The 19,012-nt window shown below is 41.7% G+C and overlaps 3 protein-coding genes across 4 annotated transcripts in view; 2 read left to right on the forward strand and 1 right to left on the reverse strand.

The window, feature by feature from the left end:
• The window catches only part of LOC119767962 (zinc finger protein Xfin-like), a 62,873-nt gene extending 53,617 nt beyond the window's left edge, over positions 1-9,256 (forward strand). For both annotated transcript variants that reach the window (XM_038258065.1, XM_038258064.1), the window contains exons 3-4: positions 8,959-9,015; positions 9,087-9,256. In XM_038258065.1, the coding sequence (XP_038113993.1) occupies positions 8,959-9,015; positions 9,087-9,092 (63 nt within the window). In that variant the 3' untranslated portion in view covers positions 9,093-9,256. The remainder of the gene's footprint in view (positions 1-8,958; positions 9,016-9,086) is intronic.
• LOC6035915 lies at positions 530-7,068 on the reverse strand. Its single transcript, XM_038258056.1, has 3 exons — positions 6,159-7,068; positions 1,475-3,255; positions 530-1,405 (listed from the first exon to the last, which is right to left on the reverse strand). Exons 1-3 carry the CDS (start codon positions 6,754-6,756, stop codon positions 1,082-1,084), a joined length of 2,703 nt encoding a protein of 900 aa, XP_038113984.1. The 5' UTR covers positions 6,757-7,068; the 3' UTR covers positions 530-1,081.
• A 7,850-nt stretch (positions 9,257-17,106) lies between the features above and the next one.
• Positions 17,107-18,461, forward strand: LOC119766721. The gene is made up of 3 exons (XM_038252138.1): positions 17,107-17,540; positions 18,181-18,237; positions 18,308-18,461. The coding sequence occupies exons 1-3, from the start codon at positions 17,124-17,126 to the stop codon at positions 18,401-18,403; spliced, it is 570 nt and encodes a 189-aa protein (XP_038108066.1). The 5' UTR covers positions 17,107-17,123; the 3' UTR covers positions 18,404-18,461.
• The last annotated feature ends 551 nt before the right edge of the window (positions 18,462-19,012 follow it).

Below are 19,012 nucleotides of genomic sequence, written 5' to 3' on the forward strand. Positions count from 1 at the left end.
AGTAACGTTTTTTACTAACATTTCCTATATTTTAAGTAAAAAGAAGTATGCAGTAATTTTTCTAGTGCCCCAGACTATGCCTCTACGCATTCATTTACAATTTAAATGATAATGGTTCCATTTTATAGCAGAAAATGTGAAAAACATGCAAAAAATTGAAAAAGTTACTGTAAAAACATGAAAAAATTAGATAGGCAAAATGTAATGATAGGAGGAGGTAGAGTAGGCCAAATACCACCAAAAACAAACATAAACTAATCAAGATAAATGCAAATTTCAACAATCGTGATTTCACAAATATAACGAAAGTTGCAATGAAAAGCAGACTAGAAAGCAGTTGAATAATGTTTATGTTGGTATTTATTTATTTTTTATTTCTGATTTTAATAAAAAAAAACCTCTAGGGTAGCTGGGACAGTAATGAAAAATCATTTTTGAAAACGGTACAAAATTGGTAGCAGAAGGTTGATTAAAATATTGTAATGATTTTGGTTTTGTTGTGATATTTATAAAATTAAAAGACCTTCGCTTTTTAGATTAATGATCGTTTATTACTACAAAGAATAAACCACTACTTTTACTTTGTATTTCCACATATGTTTCCCAACTTCAGCATGTCAATTTTTGTAACGTGCGGGTGCTGTTTAGAGTTTGCCAGTACTTTCTACTTGATAATGTTTGTTTTCATGATGTAGTTATTTTTGTTTATGTGTTCTTGTCTCTGCGCTATTTATACGATTAGGAAATGATATTTAACTTAGTAAAAGATGCCTTAGCAGGGAAATTTTACATTTCTTGGAAATTGTTGCGTATATCATGATTCGGTTTCCTCATTAAATATCCATTTATTGCTGATCGTATCATTAAGATTTTGCTTTTTTATATCGAGAAAAAAAATATAAATACAAAATATGCGAGCTTGGAGAAAAAAATCAATCCAAAAAACACACACCTAAAACTAAAACATAAAGTTGGAAAATACCACCGACAGTAAACCGAGAAATTATATTAAGTAAGCTGCTCCACACTGTGCTCTGATAAAACCTAAAAAAATGAGGGGACGAGAGCAGGTTCGATCGCCCTAGCAGTGCGCCTGCAGGCTCGTCTCGCCAATCTCAATCGACGAATCGACCTCCTTCTTGACGTACTTTTTCCGCGGCGTTTTCTCCGCGTTTCCGTCCTGCTGCTTCTTGTGTTTGTACTTGCAGTGCAGCACGTGCTTGGAGATGCCAGTTTTGTTCTTGAACGGTTTGTTGCAGTGGTCGCAGATCAGGATGAGCCCGTCCATCTCGTGTGTCTTCTGGTGCTTGGCAAAGTTGGACGAGTCCGAGAAGCTCTTGCCGCACTGCTGGCACTTGTGCGGCTTATAGCCGATGTGGCGGTACGTGTGGGCGCGGTACTGGTCCTGGAACGGGGAGAGAGGAGGAGCATATGAAAACACGAAACGGAAAAGTTGGACTTGTTCGAAACTTACCTTCCGAGCGAAAACCTTCCCGCACAGCTCGCAGCCAAACCCGGTAAAGTTCGGATCGTCCATCGCGTGCATCGAGCTGTGCCGTTTGAGGTCAAAGTTGCGCTCGAAACTTTTGCCGCAGGTGCCGCAAACGTGCGGCTTCGGGACGTTCTGCTGGTGGCGGCGGACGTGTTTGTGCAGATCGCCGGACGAAATGAACGCCAACGAGCAGCCCTCGTAGGGACACTTGAAGGGCCGAATGCCGGTGTGGATGCGCACGTGTCGTGTCAGATCTCCGGTTTGGGTGAAGGTGCGACCACAGTGGGGGCAGCTGCGCCGCTTCACGTCCTTGTGGACGAAGTTGACGTGATCCTGGGCGGCTTGACGCTCGTCGAAGACCGCTTCGCAAACGGTACAGGTAAACTGTGGCCCGTCTTCCGTCGGCAAGGTCACGATTTTGGCCCGCTCATACGGAGTTAACCCGTCCGTGTCTTCGGAGCCATCGGTCGCCAGCGGATCGGCCAGTTTTGAGTTTTGCTTGTTGCTTTTTCCTTGGCCATCGGGCAACCCGAGCAGGACGTTCGAATTGGGTGCTCCGGCCATGAATGCTGCCTGCTCAAGATATTTCACCACAAACACGTTGTCGAGCAAAGGCTGCGAACCGCTGGCAGATTCGTCCGACTGAACCATCGTCGACGAAGCCGGCGAAGATGCCACGAACTCGTGCTTGATCTTCATATCGGCGTCCGCGTTGATGGGAACATGCTTCTCCTTGCGTCGTCGAGTCTGCTGTTGTTGCTGCTGCTGCTGCTTGGACTTGCCACTCGTCGACAGCTTGACCTCCGGGTACATTTGCAGTGTGTTGGGACTCGGAGTTGAGGGAGTTGCTTCCTGCTCTTGACGCAATCTAGCGACGCCATCCGCTTGTAGCTGCTGGCTGCTGTCAGTCTTTTCGGTTTCATTCACTGTTTCGCCCTCTTCCTGGCCAGTCTTTTCCAGCTGGAAATCCGCATACTCTTCCTCGACATCGTCCTGGCCCTCCCCACCCTGGATGCCCTCGTCCAGCGTTTGCAGGTTCGACAGAAAGTGAGCAATGTTGCTCAAATCGATCCCGTGGTAATTCATCAGATGCTTCTTGTACCACAACACGTGCTTAAAGGACATTACACATTTCGCGCACTTGATCACGCGACCGCCCTTACCCTCATCCGGGGCCTCCTCCTCCTGTTGAGTATTCTCGCTCTCCTGCTGCTCAGTCAAATCCTCTGGAATGTGTTCAACAACAGTCTCGCCGTCGTCGTCGTTTTCTTCTTGTGCTGGCAGCACCTCCAACACAGCAGCCTTGCTCAGCTGCTCGGCGCCTTCGTTCTCAATCCCGCTATCGCTTCCGGCCGGCGAGGAGTCCTTGTCGTACGGTACAACCACCTCGTACACGACCTGCGCCTCTTCCTCCTCCTCCTGCTGTGGCTGCCCAGGTAGCACGTCCGGCACGATCAGCTCACCTTCCGGCGGTGGATTGTCCTCTTCGCCGATCGACTCGGTGCGATCTTCCTGCTCGGTTTTCTCCGGAAGTGGTGCCGATTTGATGGCTTCCTCCTTGATTGGTTGTGTCAACTTTAGTCGCTTGCTTATTCGCTGCGACTGGTGGGTGGTGGGGTTTCGGGGTGCAGCTGGTTCTTCCTCTTCCGGTTGCGTCGGCGATTTGCGCTTTGTGCTTGGCGAGATTATGGCCGTTGGCTTTGCGGCAAGTGCGATGGACGCGACCTTGGCGGGTGTCTTTTCTAGCGTAGGTTCTATCAGATCTGAAAAAAAAAGATTTTTTTTTAAATCATTAATACACTTTGCGGGTATTTTTCCGTTGAGGGACACAAGCATTACTGCACTACATACTCAACAATCTCAAAACAATAGAATAGATTTTCGATTTTATTTTGTATTTTTTAATCCGATTGAAACTTTTTTGGTGCCTTCAGTATGCCCAAAGAAGCTATTTTGCTTCATTAGTTTGTCCATATAATTTTCCATACAAATTTGACAGCTGTCCATACCAAAATGATATGTGAAAAATCAAAAATCTGTATCTTTTGAAGGAATTTTTTGATCGATTTGGTGTCTTCGGCAAAGTTGTAGGTATGGATATGGACTACACTGAAAAAAATGATACACGGTAAAAAAAATTGGTGATTTTTAATTTCACTTTTTGTCACTAAAACTTGATTTGCAAAAAAAAAACACTATCTTTAATTTTTTTTCGAAAAATAGAAATATTGGTCGCAAAAAATTTTCAACTTCATTTTCGATGTAAAATCGAATTTGCAATCAAAAAGTGCTTTAGTGAAATTTTGATAAAGTGCACAGTTTTTAAGTTATAGCCATTTTTAGGTAACTTTTTTTTCAATAGTCACAGTTATTATTTTCTTAAATTAGGGGAAATATACCCATTTTAAGCCTAATAAGCGGTCGTGTTTGAATGATCTGGAGTACACCAAGTACACCAACGAGTAGAGAAACTTTTTGTTAACATTTCTGTTTTTTTTTTCACTTTTAATAATAGTTCTGCTATTCCTATTACAAGCATTTAAAAAAAAATCTTTCCAAAATGCATTCTAATGAGTCGAGTGCATTAGGCTACGCCCATTTTCCTATTTCCAGCTTAGTTCTTTTCTTCCAGCGCTCTTTTGGATCTGCTTAGTGCTGCCAAAATTGATGAAATTTTAAGCAAACACTCCAAAAGTAGCATTTTTAGAGAAAATTTCCTGGCATCAGTGACTCACTACAACAGGCGCTGCATCACCATGTTGGTGGTGTTGGTGGCCACCCTCTGTTCTTTATTTGCCTTCGCTTCTAGGTTTTCTTCAGCCTTCGATTGGAATGGGAAGTCAAAACTGAAACGTCAAAAGACTTAACGCGTTTGTTTTTTTTTATGGCGCTAGCTAATTATTTACATTTTTCGGGATTATTTTTCAAGTGAGTGACTAACTAATGTGCAAAAGAACATGTTGCCGGTAGTTGGAAGCAATTTTATATCTTGAGCGCATTTAAATCGTTAGCGCAAGTGAAAAGATATTAACCTCTCATCTTGCGTGTGGATGTGTGTGCCACCAAAATGATGAGAAATGGTCTCGCAAAATAGAAATTATGATCAAAAGTGCATTAAATTTGATCTTTTTGGCCAGTCAACGGCATAAATTTGCGTGCTTACTTGAGGCGGTGCTGTTGCTGGTAAGTTTATAGCCTAAATAGTCTTTTTGGAGCTTTAATCGAGCATCAAACTCTTCATATGACAAACATAGGTGTTTGATTAGAAAGGGTATATTTCCCCTAGTGCCCATATTTGCCCATTTTTGATTTTTTGGAAAACTGAGAGAATTCTCTATATTTTGCTTTTTTGTACTTTGTTGAAACGACCATTCGTTGTTGAGATATTGCCATGCAAAGATTAAAAACAGAAAAAAAAAGTTTTCTGAGTCTCACCCAAACAACCTACCATTTTCTTATGTCGATATCTCAGCAACTGGTCCGATTTTCAATGTTAAAATATAAAACATTTGTGGAATTTTCCGATTTTCGAAAACAATATTTTCATTTTTTTTTATCAAGACTAACATTTCAAAAGGGCCAAACATTCAATATTACTGTTTAGTTCAGATGAAAACGCTTTTTATGAACTGTAATTTAGCGTTAAAGTGAGATGATATGCCAACATTAGAGGCACGATCGAATTAGATGCTGTTCCCCTGGCTTTAACGAACTCGATTTTTGTGACGCCACCGCCTCCTCGATGGATAGAGCGAAAATCAGACACAAAGAATAATTCACACAAATTATCTTCCCTATTCAAGCAAGACCCCCTGTCACGAAACAACACAAAGGCAACACGTCACACTCACAAAAACGACCGTGCGTTTTCCACTGCTTACCCCAAGCTCATTTTATGCAATTAAATTGAGCTAACGTAATGTACGTAGACACGGTAGTCACGCACACGTTTATGAGGTAAAATAATGAAAAATTGTAGGTTGAAAACTCATGTAATTTCGTTTTTTATTAACTTTTCTCTAATTACCAACATGGAGTCCCGTGGTTTTTGACGCAACGTCATCCTAAATGCAGCTTCACCACAAACACCAACAAGAGGGGAACGCTCTTACACCTGGACAAGGTGAAACCACCCCAGGTAGAAACGCAAAAACAACAATATCCTTCATCCCTCACCTTCGTCGTGGTCCAGACACAATTTCTCACCCTGCTGACCTGAAACCAACATACAAAACGAACCCGCGCGAAGAAGAGCAACACCAAAAAGAGGTGATGTTTGCCGTGTGCATGTATTGGTGCGTTAAAAGAACCGTGCGACTCCATCTTGAATTTGGCTCGGAAATTTTTTCGTGTGCTCATTTTTCAAATTGTTGCTTTTTAAAATGTTTTAGTTGTTTTTGATTTTTTTGGCAAAGAAGGCTGGTTTAAGTGATGCATGATAGAGGTTGTCACACATTTTTCCAGGATAATTGCAGCAAAATGACCCTCCCAATGCACTGTTTATGTAATGTTTCGCAACTTATGCCACTTAATTAGTAACATAGATGACCCAAAACGTTACGATTGAAATTTCCTACCACTTTATTAAACATTCCTCCGCCTCAAAAATGTTTCACCAAGGTTGAACAACCCAAATAGCCTTTGAAAAACTTCAAAAATCGCTCACCTTTTTCTGTCTGGCAATTTTCTCCATCGTTTTTCGGATCAATAACAACAGAACTGCTGCTGCTTGCTGCCACTGCTTCTGTCAAACGATGGGGACGGCCGTCATTTGCTGAATCCACCTCTTTGGCCACCCTCTCCTCCTGCCTCCCACCGGAATCACCAGCACCACCCACCCCTTCCTCCTCGGCTTGCTTTGTTTTTCTTGCCGTGACCGCTTCTGCTCCGTTGGCGTCCGATGCTTTCGTCGCCGACTTCGTGACGTCATCGTTTACCTTCCCCTGGTGCTGAACCTTGGCGGGTCCTGCCGCAACAGCGCCGGAAGTTCCCTTCGGCGGTCCCTTCTTGCCGTTCTTCTCGTCATCGTCCACTATTTCAACTGGGCCCACGTACAGCGTTTGCACCTCGTCGTCAAACTGGACCGTAATTTCGCTCAGGAACATGTCCAGCTCGTCCTGATCCGTTCCGGCGGACACGATCGGAGCCTTCCGCGGTCCCAAATCGGCACCTCCGCCGGTTAAAAACCCCGCAGCACCCCCGACCGCTGTTGTTGTTGGTTTCATCTTGGTCGTTGCCTTAGCAGCAGCAGCCGAAGTCGCCATTTCTTGCGAGACCCACGACGGCGATTTCTCCTCTCACCCCAAGAAGCAAAAAAAAAATGTTATTCCAAATTTCACACTCGATCTGCACTCTCTTCACTCAAAACGGTCTCGAAATTTCTTCCACATGCCCCCGGTCACCGGAAATACACTCCGAACTAGGCGCTGGAATCGGTACGGCCGCGGAAAATCAAAAAACATCAAAACGCAACCAAAAAAAATGATGCGAAACCAAAAATGTAAAAAAAAGATGAATGAACCGAACTCGAATGAAAACGGCGTCCCACACGCAACAGGTTGTCAGACGCGACTGACGAAAGGAACGAAAAATGCAAACGCCATCAGAGCTGCCAGCAGATGTATACAGACAAATCTGCGTGTTGTAGATTTTTCAATCGAAAAAAATCTAGCTAAACATTGTAAATGGGTTAACTCACTAAAATAAATCTGGCAGTAAACGTAAATATGTCCGGAGTTTTTTTTTTGAAAAAGTTCCATAAACCAAACTTTCAGTTTTTGCTTTTTGGGTGTTTTTAATACCCCTGACTCAAGGCGGTTTCAAAAAAACCCAAAAATCAAAAACTGGAAATTTGGTTTATTGGACCTTTAAAAAAACTCCACATGTATTCATAGGGTTTTCCTAATAAAATCCACCAAAAATTAGTAAAAGTTTCTTCATTAAACTTGTAATCTGTTGGCCTTGTGGCGGAGCATGAGCCGACAGACGGTGTAACTCTGCGATTAAACCCATGAACTCGAACCGGTACCTGTGGAAGCTTTCGTCCTCAAGCAGTTCGATCGGCGGATACGCGCACCTCTTCCAGGCGGGTCAGCCGGGCCACCAGAGGTTCAGCTTGTACACGAAGCTGAACTTGCCACACTCGTACGCTCGCTCGTACGGTTAGCCCGCCTTATAATTTAGGGCCGTATGCCATCACATTCCGGTGGAGGTGACACTCGTGGAACGAACCTAGGAGCGTTTCTTCTTAGTCGGACTCAATGACCCTTTAAAATGTGGTATTTAGTAGGTATCCTCCGGATCCAGTTTCTGTTTCTTTTATTTTCATCCTGTCAAAATGTCAACGCACAGCGCAACGCCTACCGCGACCAAAACTCCGCCCGTTGCTATGCGTGAGCAATGAAAAACATAAATAGCTGCGCGCGCTTGGCAACGCCCCCCTTGGTAACGAATCAACAAGCCGAAAAGGTATATACCCGAGTGCACCCCTACCAAACCCCTCATTCCCAAACTGGAGATGGCGGCGTACGGTCGTATTCTACTATTTCTAATCCGCAATTTCTTTTCTCTCTTTCTAGCGCACCGCATGGGTGTCTGGCGGCCCCGGCCAGCCTTGGCCTATGACCCGGATGTCGAATCGGGCATCCGGGATGATGACGATGACGATGACCTGGCAGAACTCGCAGTGGCCTATTTCGAGCGGCTCAACGAGCTAGACCGCGCGTCAGTGGTTCACGAACCGAGATCGCTAGCGGAACTCGCTTTCGCAGCGATCCCGGTTACGGAACCACTCGACGATTGGACCTCTAATCAGGTTTACTATTTCGGACCTGCTGGGGTGATTCTGGAAACGGAATCACTCTCAGATCAAAATTCACTCACTAACTATTTCGTTCCTAGCAATTCGATCGCATCCGTGGTGGATCCGGCACTGCCGGGTCCATCATGGGTTTTCCAAATTCCAAATCAAAACTATTTTGACCAACCCGTGGTTGATCCGCCGGAGTCGAATCCAACCTCGGCTATCAAAATTCCTCTTGAAATTGATTTGGACCTACCTGAGGTGGATTCGACTCCGCCGGATCTACCATCGGGAATCGAAATTTTCCCTGAAAACATTATTTTGGCACATCCAGCGGCAATTCCAACCGAGGAATTGTCCGCTAATCCAAATTTCAAAGTTGAAACTTTTGGCAACTGTCAAAGTCTCGGTAACCGTGGTTTACCACGGTTGCTGAGATTGCGATATTCTAAATTTTCAGTATTTTCAAAGTATTTAACTAGTTTTTGCGTTTGTTCGTTGGTTGCTATTCTTTTTATTGTTGAGTCTGTTTGAAAAGTAGTCTAGTCCTTGGTCTAGTCAGATTTTTGGCATGTTTTCAAAATTTTGCGTGGCTTTGTAGTTTGTTGTTAGTTTGTTATAGCTGGTTTTATTCTCTTTTATTTTTGTGTTTGTTTTTCCTCAGATGGAAACCTCGCCACCTATCAGGACTGGAAAACCAAATCTTTTTGGTAACACAGAGGTAATTGTATTTAGTAACACGGTTTGGTAATATTTATTCTAACCTATTTGTTTTACGTTTATCTTCCTCAGATTTGATCGCTGCTTATCGGATTCTTTCGGTCCTCGACGGGAGATTGAAGGACGAGGTTCGGATTGGAGCTGTCGGAGGTGGAGCAGGTGGAGCATGAAGATGAAGTTTTTGTTTTTAATGAATTGTAATTTGCATTTATTGTAATGAAATACATTTTTTGTAAACGAAATACAGTAGTTTTTATTTGGAAAGAATGAAAGAAATTACTTTTTTTTATTCAAATCTGGAGTTTTTTTGGAGATTTTTTCGAAAAGGTTCAATAAACCAAATTTTGAGTTTTTGCTTTTTGGGTGTTTTTCAATACCCCTGACTCAAGGCGGATTCAAAAACACCCAAAAAGCAAAAACTGGAATTTGGTTTATTGGACCTTCTCAAAAAAAAAAAAAAAAAAAAAAAAGCTCCAGAAATGTAAACGACTATCACAGAGCATTCTCACTTAAATAAAAACGTTACTTAATCCACCTTTAGGTGGTTAGTGCCTTCCTCTCATTCATATATTGAATATTGCATCATTTCCCCTTAACACGTTTAACCTCGCGTTTAACAATTTAAGCTTCATTACTCATTTCTTTCAATAGGGGTTACAGATCTTCAATCTTTTTGGCTCATCGATGAGGTATTTTGATAACCTACCCAACGATAATTCGCATGATAAATCCAGACCGAGATCCAGACAATATTTTTATCAAAATATCTGAGACCCGTTTTCAAAATAGGGGAAAGTGGGGCAAGTGTAACAAGCTAAGGAAATGCTCGTTAAAACCCATTAAAAACGTTGAAAAATCTGTCGGATTTTGTATATTAATCATATTCCAGATCTTAACTAAGACTTTGATAGAACAAGTTTTTAAAAACGTTACTTAATCCACCTTTAGGTGGTTGGTGCCTTCCTCACATTTAGAGCGTAATGCTATCCAAAATAGATACAAAAGAGTGGACCTTTCGGTGTTCTATGATTCATTAATCATACCATCAAATTGGGTAGTCAGATCTTCATAATTCAGGGCTCTTATGTGCTTATAACTTTTGATAGGGTTGTCAGATCATCAATCTTTTGAACTCTTTTAATTACCTGTCGTTGGGACAGGTCGCATGATAGATCCGGACAATGTTTTTGATAAAATATCTGAGATCCGGCCTCTAAAACGTTCATAAATAACACGTAAGTGCTTATAACTTTTTATAGGGTTGCCAGATCTGCAATCTCTTGAACTCGTTGGAAAGGTCTTTCGAATAACTTTCTAAAAATGTATAACATGACGGGGTTTCTTACAAAAACCACCCTTTTTACAATCTTCCGAACTTTTTTCGAAATCGTTTTTTCAACATAACTTTTGAAGTACTTTACTAAACTTCATAATATTAACTAGGGTCTTGTGGGACCCCAAGACGGATCGAATGAGACCAAAACGGTCAAAATCGGTTCAGCAAGTGCCGAGATAATCCAGTGCAAATTTTTTTGATCAACATCCCACCACACACACAGACATTTACTCAGAATTTGATTCTGAATCGATATGTATACATGAAGGTAGATCTAGGAGGTCAAATTAAGAATTTCGTTTTTCGAGTGATTTTATAGCCTTTCCTCAGTAAGGTGAGGAAGGCAAAAAACTAAACAATCACACCACGCTTTAAAATAGTTCTTTCATCAAAATTTTTAAAAAGAGCGAAAGAGCCGTTCAAAAGATCCGCTCATTGAAAAAAAACGTTGCTTAATCCACCTTAGGTGGGTGGTGCCTTCCTTACATTCATAAAGTTAATTCGTGCTTGCCATTTCATTAGGGCACATAACTTTTTTGACCAAGAGTGTGTCCCTTTCACACCTTATGAAAACTGTCATTTTAGTGAAAGGGATGCACTATTGTTTACAAAAAATCAGTGCTGTTAAACGTTTAAATTAACGACGTTTAACTTAACGGAATCGTTAAAAGTTAACCTAAACGTGAACGCGAACGGAGCCTACGTTGATCTTAACGAGAACGCGAACGGAACACGTTAATTAACGCCGTTAATTAACGCCGTTAATTAACGTCGTTAATTAACGCGTTAATCCTTCTGAGGCCCCGACTTTGAAGGCCTGTATCTCCCAAACGGTAACATCTAGCGGGTTACTTCCAGTTGCATTTTACGGGCATTAACTGTGACTATGAGTTCCCGGTGAGGTTATTTGTCCAAAGTTACCATCGGTTCCGGCAACCCGGAACATCCGTCAAGCATATTTTTTTAAAGCTTTTGTCATTCAATTGACATTTGAGCCAATGTTATGAAACGTTGTTTGCAGTACATAGGTACACTGACTACCTTGGGCAGTTCAGGGCATCTGTGGCCACTCCGGAACCGATTCCATGGTACCATGCAAATGGTTCCGATGATTGTGATGTTCAAAAGTCGACATGTTGCTTATCAAATTTAGTGGAATGAAACTCATTAATCAGCTATTATCATGCCGGTGTCCTTTGACCCGATCGGACCACTCCGGAACCGGTTACCGGAGACCGGAGGAAGTGTAGTGAGTATAGGAAAAGTCCTTTCATGCGACATATCAAACTTCATGAAATTGAAAATTATGTCCACTTAGATGCATGTCGATGCCTTATGATTCAATATGTAGATTTTTTATTTTATTCAGGAAATATACACTTACACTTTTGTATTGGTTCCGGTTGACCAGCCTTTAAACTCCAGTGCGCTTGCAGTTTGTAGGCTACAAGATGGTACGCAGTTGGAGTCCCATTGCACTGCATCCAAGTAGGCCAAGTAGCCAGCTGAATTGTTTAGGTTTGACACTCTCATCTCGCCGGTTACCATGGAAACCCAATCAAAGAGACAGTAGTTGCTGTTTATTACGTCAATTGTCAAATTTGCCTGATTTTTAGTTCAAGGCCTCCTAGATTGCGTTACGGAACCACTTCCGAATGTTCTGTCAATGATTTTAAAACCAGCCAACCAATACAAGTGTATAGCCACAAAGTAACACAGAGCGAGCAGTCCAAATAAATGTCATTTTATTTTTGGCTCCATAAGGTTTGCTGGTAGCAGGCGTGCGATGTACCTGCGATGGGGAAGCACTGTGGCCTCCAATGGCCGATTCCGGAAGGATCAACCCTGTTGACGTCAGTTTGGCCTTCATTGGTTATAATTTTCAATTTCATAAAGTTTGATATGTCGCATGAAAGGACTTTTCCTATACTCACTACACTTCCTCCGGTCACCGGTAACCGGTTCCGGATTGGTCCGATCGGGTCAAAGGGCACCGGCATTATAATAGATTATTAATGATTTTCATTTGACTAAATTTGATAAGCAACATGTCGACTTTTGAACATCACAATCATCGGAACCATTTGCATGGTACCATGGAATCGGTTCCGGAGTGGCCACAGATGCCCTGAACTGCCCAAGGTAGTCAGTGTACCTATGTACTGCAAACAACGTTTCATAACATTGGCTCAAATGTCAATTGAATGACAAAAGCTTTAAAAAAATATGCTTGACGGATGTTCCGGGTTGCCGGAACCGGTGGTAACTTTGGACAAATAACCTCACCGGGAACTCATAGTCACAGTTAATGCCCGTAAAATGCAACTGGAAGTAACCCGCTAGATGTTACCGTTTGAGAGATACAGGCCTTCAAAGTCGGGGCCTCAGAAGGATTAACGCGTTAATTAACGACGTTAATTAACGGCGTTAATTAACGTGTTCCGTTCGCGTTCTCGTTAAGATCAACGTAGGCTCCGTTCGCGTTCTCGTTAATTTTAACGATTAACGGACGCGTTAACGTTAATTAACGTTTAACAGCACTGACAAAAATTATGTGCCCTTTTGAAATGTTAGGCTCCAATTCACTACACTGAAAGAAAGGCCCGTAGTAATATCACATGTTTTACACATGAATCTGCCCCATACCACTTTGCTTGGGAATGTCATGTGTAAATCACATAGATAATTTTCATCGCGCTGCATGTTAAAACCAAATGAAATTCACGTTAGTTCCATGTGTCGTTTCACGTGATATTCATAAGAGATTCTTATGAAAATGAAATGGATTTCACATTTAAACCAAATGTTTTTCATTTGCTTTTCAAGTGAAGACTTATTTATCTTTATTTATTTATGTTTTGAAAAAAAAAATGCATTTTGCTATTCATTAGTTTTTCATTTATTTCCTAATATATATTACACTGTTAGACTTCTTCGAGAATACACATACACTTCACTTTTTCATTCACACTTCACACAAAAAAATGCTCTCCGCATGAGCAGCAAACCGTGCTCCTGCGTCACACACCGGGACTCTCACGGGTCTCCTTGGACATTTCCGGATCCTCGTTGACCATCATAATCATGCCTCGTTGGGGTCAGTCATCATCCCCAAAAAAAATCTTAGGCAGGTAATTCAAAATTTTTGAGGCAGCGGTGCGAGAAGCAGACGGTGATTCCCTGGAAATATGATTAAAAAAATGGTTAGGCATTAGAGTGGTCCAAATCTGGACTTTTTTGGGGCTACCCCCTGAAATCAAAGATTGACCCATCACTAGGCTAAATTCCAAATTTGAGCTCATTCTGACCACGGGAACCCCTCCCTCCAATCGCTTGAAGTTTGTATGGGAAAAATCGTCAAAATGTATGGAGAAAAGCAACTGTTTTACTTTTTACCTGTGGAAGGCGCCATAGTTATCCGATGCTTACCATTTCTCAAATGTAGAACCTTCATTATATTTAGAACAACTTTCCCGAAGACACCATATTTTTAGGATTTTTTCCCGCGAAGTTATTAGCGCCCAAAACTGACCATTTTTGCGCGGCCAGCTGTAAGGGGCTACCTAACAACGATGTTTATTTCCAATTCGTACACGCACGTGCTCTCTCTCAGGTTCAAACTCTCTCACGAGCTTGCTCGCCTGCCTGCCTGTTTACCTACAAGCGCGCGCTGTTTCTCTGCTTGGACTTTTGTCGTCATCGTCGTTTGTCGTCGTCGTCGTTTGTCGTAATTGAAATTTATTTCTAGTTTTGGTATCATACCAAACTCAAGGCTGGGATTTTAACTCTTCTAGAAAAAAATATAAGACTTTTTTTCAACTTAGTCAAGTATAGATTTCAGGAAGAACAATACACTTAGACAATTCATCGATTTTGGGAACTGTTTTTTCCACTTTTGTATACCGTAATCTGGGGCGAATCGGGACTACAGTCTGAATAGGGACAGCAGTTTTTAGAGCACTTAAAGCTTTTAAATATGGAAATGGATGTACACATTTTGTTGGTCTGAGTCTGTTCTAACCGAAACCAACCAGAAAAATCACAATATTGTGCTCCAACATGGTTAAAACTGCTGTCCCAATTCGCCCCATGTGTCCCGATTGACCCCAGTTTACGGTACTATCAAACAAGCTTAAAAAGAAAACATTTGAAGTTTTTTCGTAGCCCTATGATTATTACGATTATTTTTCATTCCATACAAAATATTTTTATCTGCCGAAAATATAAAAAATTTCCTTACAACAAATTGCGGTATATTTTGCCTTTGACGATTATTAGAAGTTTACGATTCCGAAACATCCAAAAAGTGCAACGATGTCTAAAAGAAAAGCCTCAAAAATAGAGATTGTTGAGCTAGCTAGTTTGAAATCTGTAATCAAATCGCCTTCGAATGGACAAGAAATGGTCGGATGATATTTAGAGTAAAAAAAAACAAAATTTGTATTACCTGAAGATTTTTTAAAATAATTGAATCATTCTCTCTAATGAGCATATACGAACAACTGCTTGTAATGCTCGGAAAAACGAACAAATCCTGTTCATTTGCTTCAATTTTTTAAACGAGGCTAAGCCAAGGCCTAAGTATTTTATTCAAATTATTTTGTTAGTGCACTTTTTTTCAATTTTGACATAATCTAAGAATTTATATGCTAAATATATCTCAAAATAAACCTGCTAATTTAGTTGAAAATTATAATAAACATGCCAGGAACCCAGCGCAGCAGATAGCAAACGAAAACGACGACGACGACGATAAAAGTCCTAGCAGAGTAACAGCGCGCGCTTGTAGGCAAACAGGCAGGCAGGCGAGCAAGCTCGTGTCGTGAGAGAGTTTGAATCTGAGAGAGAGCACGTGCGTGTACGAATTGGAATTAAACATCGTTGTTAGGTAGCCCCTTACAGCTAGCCGCGCAAAAATGGTCAGTTTTGGGCGCTAAGAACTTTGTGGGAAAAAATCCTAAAAATATGGTGTCTTCGGGAAAGTTGTTCTAAATATAATGAAGGTTCTACATTTGAGAAATGGTAAGTATCGGTTAACTATGGCGCCTTCCACAGGTAAAAAAGTAAAACAGTTGCTTTTCTCCATACATTTTGACGATTTTTCCCATACAAACTTCAAACGATTGGAGGGAGGGGTTCCCGTGGTCAGAATGAGCTCAAATTTGGAATTTAGCCTAGTGATGGGTCAATCTTTGATTTCAGGGGGTAGCCCCAAAAAAGTCCAGATTTGGACCACCCTATTAGGCATAAATTCATGTCCAAAGAAATATTTAGAAAATACTTACCATAGTTTTAGAAATAATCCTGCCACAATTTCGCGAAAAAAACCCTCTTTTCTGGCGAATAATCAAATTTAAACGCGGGAGCTCTAACTCAGATTTAATGTGCGTGGCCATCTTCACTTAGACTATTTTTTCATTTTGAACTTCAACATCAAAACATTCGATAGTAACGTGAAATTCACTTGAAACCTGAAGGAAAAGTCAATTGGGGTGAATCGAATTATTCACGTGAATCTGGGATGAATATCCCATGGAAAAAGAGTGGATCAAGATGGGTGTAGCTGACGCGGTTTTCACGTGCATTTATAATGAAAGTCATGTCTAAATCAAAGGAAAAGCATGTTAATTCATTGTGTTAATTTTTGGATTAGCTCACGTGAAAAAGCATGTGAACTTGCTGTGTTGGGTTTTTCAGTGTACAGAGCCTCAAAAAAGAGTTTAATAAGACTTATTTTTATCAAAATATCTGAGATCCGGCCTAAAAAAGTTGATAAATAATGTCAAAATCACGCAGTGGTACCAACATTACGGAAAAAGTGTGCCATGGCATGACAGCCACTTTTTTCTTTCTAATGTTGGTGCTACTGCGCGATTTTGACATTTCGGGCGTTCACCATTCGAACGCCATCTTCGCTTAAAAACCTGGATAGCATGACGGGTTTTCTTACAAAAACCACCCTTTTTACAATCTTCCGGACTTTATTGGAAATCGTTTTTTTAGCATAACTTTTGAAGTACTTTACTAAACTTCATAATATTAACTAGGGTCTTGTGGGACCCCAAGATGGATCGAATGAGGCCAAAACGGTCGAAATCGGTTCAGCCAATCCGGAGATAATCGTGTGCATATTTTTCGGTGCACGGACTCACATCCAGACACACGCACAGACATTTGTTCAGAATTTGATTCTGAGTCGATAGGTTGGTCTACGAGGTCTAATAAAGAAGTTCGTTTTTCGAGTGATTTTATAGCCACGATTCACCGGCATCAGCCCGACTACGGCCGGACTCATCTCGTTCGGTTCGGCGAGTTCCTCCGCGTTGAAGCTTTCGTCCTCGAGCAGCTGAATCGACGGATCATCCTCGGCGGACACGCGCTCCTCTTCCAGATGGGTCAGCTCGTGCCGCTTGAGGTTCAGCTTGTGCACGAAACTGTAGTGGCACTTGCCACACTCGTACGGTTTGCCCGGCTGATGATGTAGGGCCGTGTGCTGCTGCAGCTGGCTGCGGAACGTAAACACCTTCTGGCAGAGGTGACACTTGTGGTGCTCGCCCGAACGAACCCAGGACCGTTTCTTCTTGGCCGGGGGCGTTTCTTCATCCGGCTGGAGCGGGTCGGTCGCCGGTCGGACTCGATGACCCTTCAAATGCTGGTAGTAAGCATCCTCCGAATCCAGTTTCTGCGAAACAAAAAAAAAATCCCGTCAAAATTTCAACGCACAGCGCAACGCATACCGCGACCAAAGCACCGCCCGTTGCTATGCGTGAGCAATGAAAAACATAAATAGCTGCGCGCGCGCTTGGCAACGCCCCCCTTGGCAACGAATCAACAAGCCGAAAAGGTATATACCCGAGTGCACCCCTACCAAACCCCTCATTCCCAAACTGGAGATGGCGGCGTACGGTCGTATTCTACTATTTCTAATCCGCAATTTCTTTTCTCTCTTTCTAGCGCACCGCATGGGTGTCTGGCGGCCCCGGCCAGCCTTGGCCTATGACCCGGATGTCGAATCGGGCATCCGGGATGATGACGATGACGATGACCTGGCAGAACTCGCAGTGGCCTATTTCGAGCGGCTCAACGAGCTAGACCGCGCGTCAGTGGTTCACGAACCGAGATCGCTAGCGGAACTCGCTTTCGCAGCGATCCCGGTTACGGAACCACTCGACGATTGGACCTCTAATCAGGTTTATTATTTCGGACCTGCTGGGGTGGTTCTGGAAACGGAATCACTCTCAGATCAAAATTCACTCACTAACTATTTCGTTCCTAGCAATTCGATCGAATCCGTGGTGGATCCGGCACTGCCGGGTCCATCATGGGTTTTCCAAATTCCAAATCAAAACTATTTTGACCAACCCGTGGTGGATCCTCCTGAGTCGAATCCAACCTCGGTTATCAAAATTCCTCTTGAAATTGATTTGGACCAACCAGAGGTGGATTCGACTCCGTCGGATCTGCCATCGGGAACCGAAATTCTATCTGAAAATAACATTTTGGCACATCCAGCGGCAATTCCAACCGAGGAATTGCCCGCTAATCCAAATTTCAAAGTTGAAACTTTTGGCAACTGTCAAAGTCTCGGTAACCGTGGTTTACCACGGTTGCTGAGATTGCGATATTCTAAATTTTCAGTATTTTCAAAGTATTTAACTAGTTTTTGCGTTTGTTCGTTGGTTGCTGTTCTTTTTATTGTTGAGTCTGTTTGAAAAGTAGTCTAGTAACATTTTTGGCATGTTTTCAAAATTTTGCGTGACTTTGTAGTTTGTTGTTAGTTTGTTATAGCTGGTTTTATTCTCTTTTATTTTTGTGTTTGTTTTTCCTCAGATGGAAACCTCGCCACCTATCAGGACTGGAAAACCAAATCTTTTTGGTAACACAGAGGTAATTGTATTTAGTAACACGGTTTGGTAATATTTATTCTAACCTATTTTTGAACGTTTATCTTCCTCAGATCAGTCGCTGCTTATCGGATTCATACGGTCCTCGACGGGAGATTGAAGGACGAGGTTCGGTTAAAGATGTCGGAGGTGGAGCAGGAGGAGCATGAAGATGATTTTTTTTTTGTTTATAATGAATTGTAATGTGCATTTATTGTAATGAAATACATTTTTTGTAAACGATATACAGTAGTTTTTATTTGGAAAGACTGAAAGAAATTACTTTTTTTATTCAAAAATAAACGACTGATTCGGACTTTTCAGGAAAAAATAGGTACATATAAGAACAATTTTTTCAATAACTGAAAGTTGAATTTTGTTGAGTTTTTTTATTTTCCATTTTCAAAAGTTTTAAAGGACCAAAAAGTTAATTTTCAAGGTGTAAAATCTTGTTTAGATATAATTAAAAAAAAAACATTTTTTTTTATAAAGAAACCGAATCGATGAAAATTAATTTCTTTAAGTGTCACCAATTAGCCAACCAAATTAGGAAACTATTGGTATTTTCAATATTGCACACTTTGCACCAAATTCTCCACCCTTGCAAATCATAACTGCACACCAAATATTTGCACACTTGAAATCTTACCCCTTCTCCCCCTCGCTCGCCTAGAGTGGTGCGTGTCTCGACTGAGCTTTGTTGCTTTCGAACACTTTAGAACAGTTTCAAACTAGGGCGTGTGTCTTAGATAGTTTTTTTCTGCTGTAGTTCTGGTGTG

This window comes from Culex quinquefasciatus, chromosome 2 (genome assembly GCF_015732765.1).
Source record: "Culex quinquefasciatus strain JHB chromosome 2, VPISU_Cqui_1.0_pri_paternal, whole genome shotgun sequence".
NCBI classification, from domain to species: domain Eukaryota; kingdom Metazoa; phylum Arthropoda; class Insecta; order Diptera; family Culicidae; genus Culex; species Culex quinquefasciatus.

Excerpts from the sequence above, each read along its gene's own strand:
- LOC6035915 (XM_038258056.1), bottom strand. The coding sequence starts at position 6,756 with ATGGCGACTTCGGCTGCTGCTGCTAAGGCAACGACCAAGATGAAACCA. Across the intron at positions 3,256-6,158 it reads AAATTGCCAGACAGAAAAAG|ATCTGATAGAACCTACGCTA; the intron begins GTGAGCGATTTT and ends TTTTTTTTTCAG. Across the intron at positions 1,406-1,474 it reads GGAAGGTTTTCGCTCGGAAG|GACCAGTACCGCGCCCACAC; the intron begins GTAAGTTTCGAA and ends TCCCCGTTCCAG.
- LOC119766721 (XM_038252138.1), top strand. The coding sequence starts at position 17,124 with ATGAAAAACATAAATAGCTGCGCGCGCGCTTGGCAACGCCCCCCTTGG. Across the intron at positions 17,541-18,180 it reads ACGATTGGACCTCTAATCAG|ATGGAAACCTCGCCACCTAT; the intron begins GTTTATTATTTC and ends GTTTTTCCTCAG. Across the intron at positions 18,238-18,307 it reads ATCTTTTTGGTAACACAGAG|ATCAGTCGCTGCTTATCGGA; the intron begins GTAATTGTATTT and ends TATCTTCCTCAG.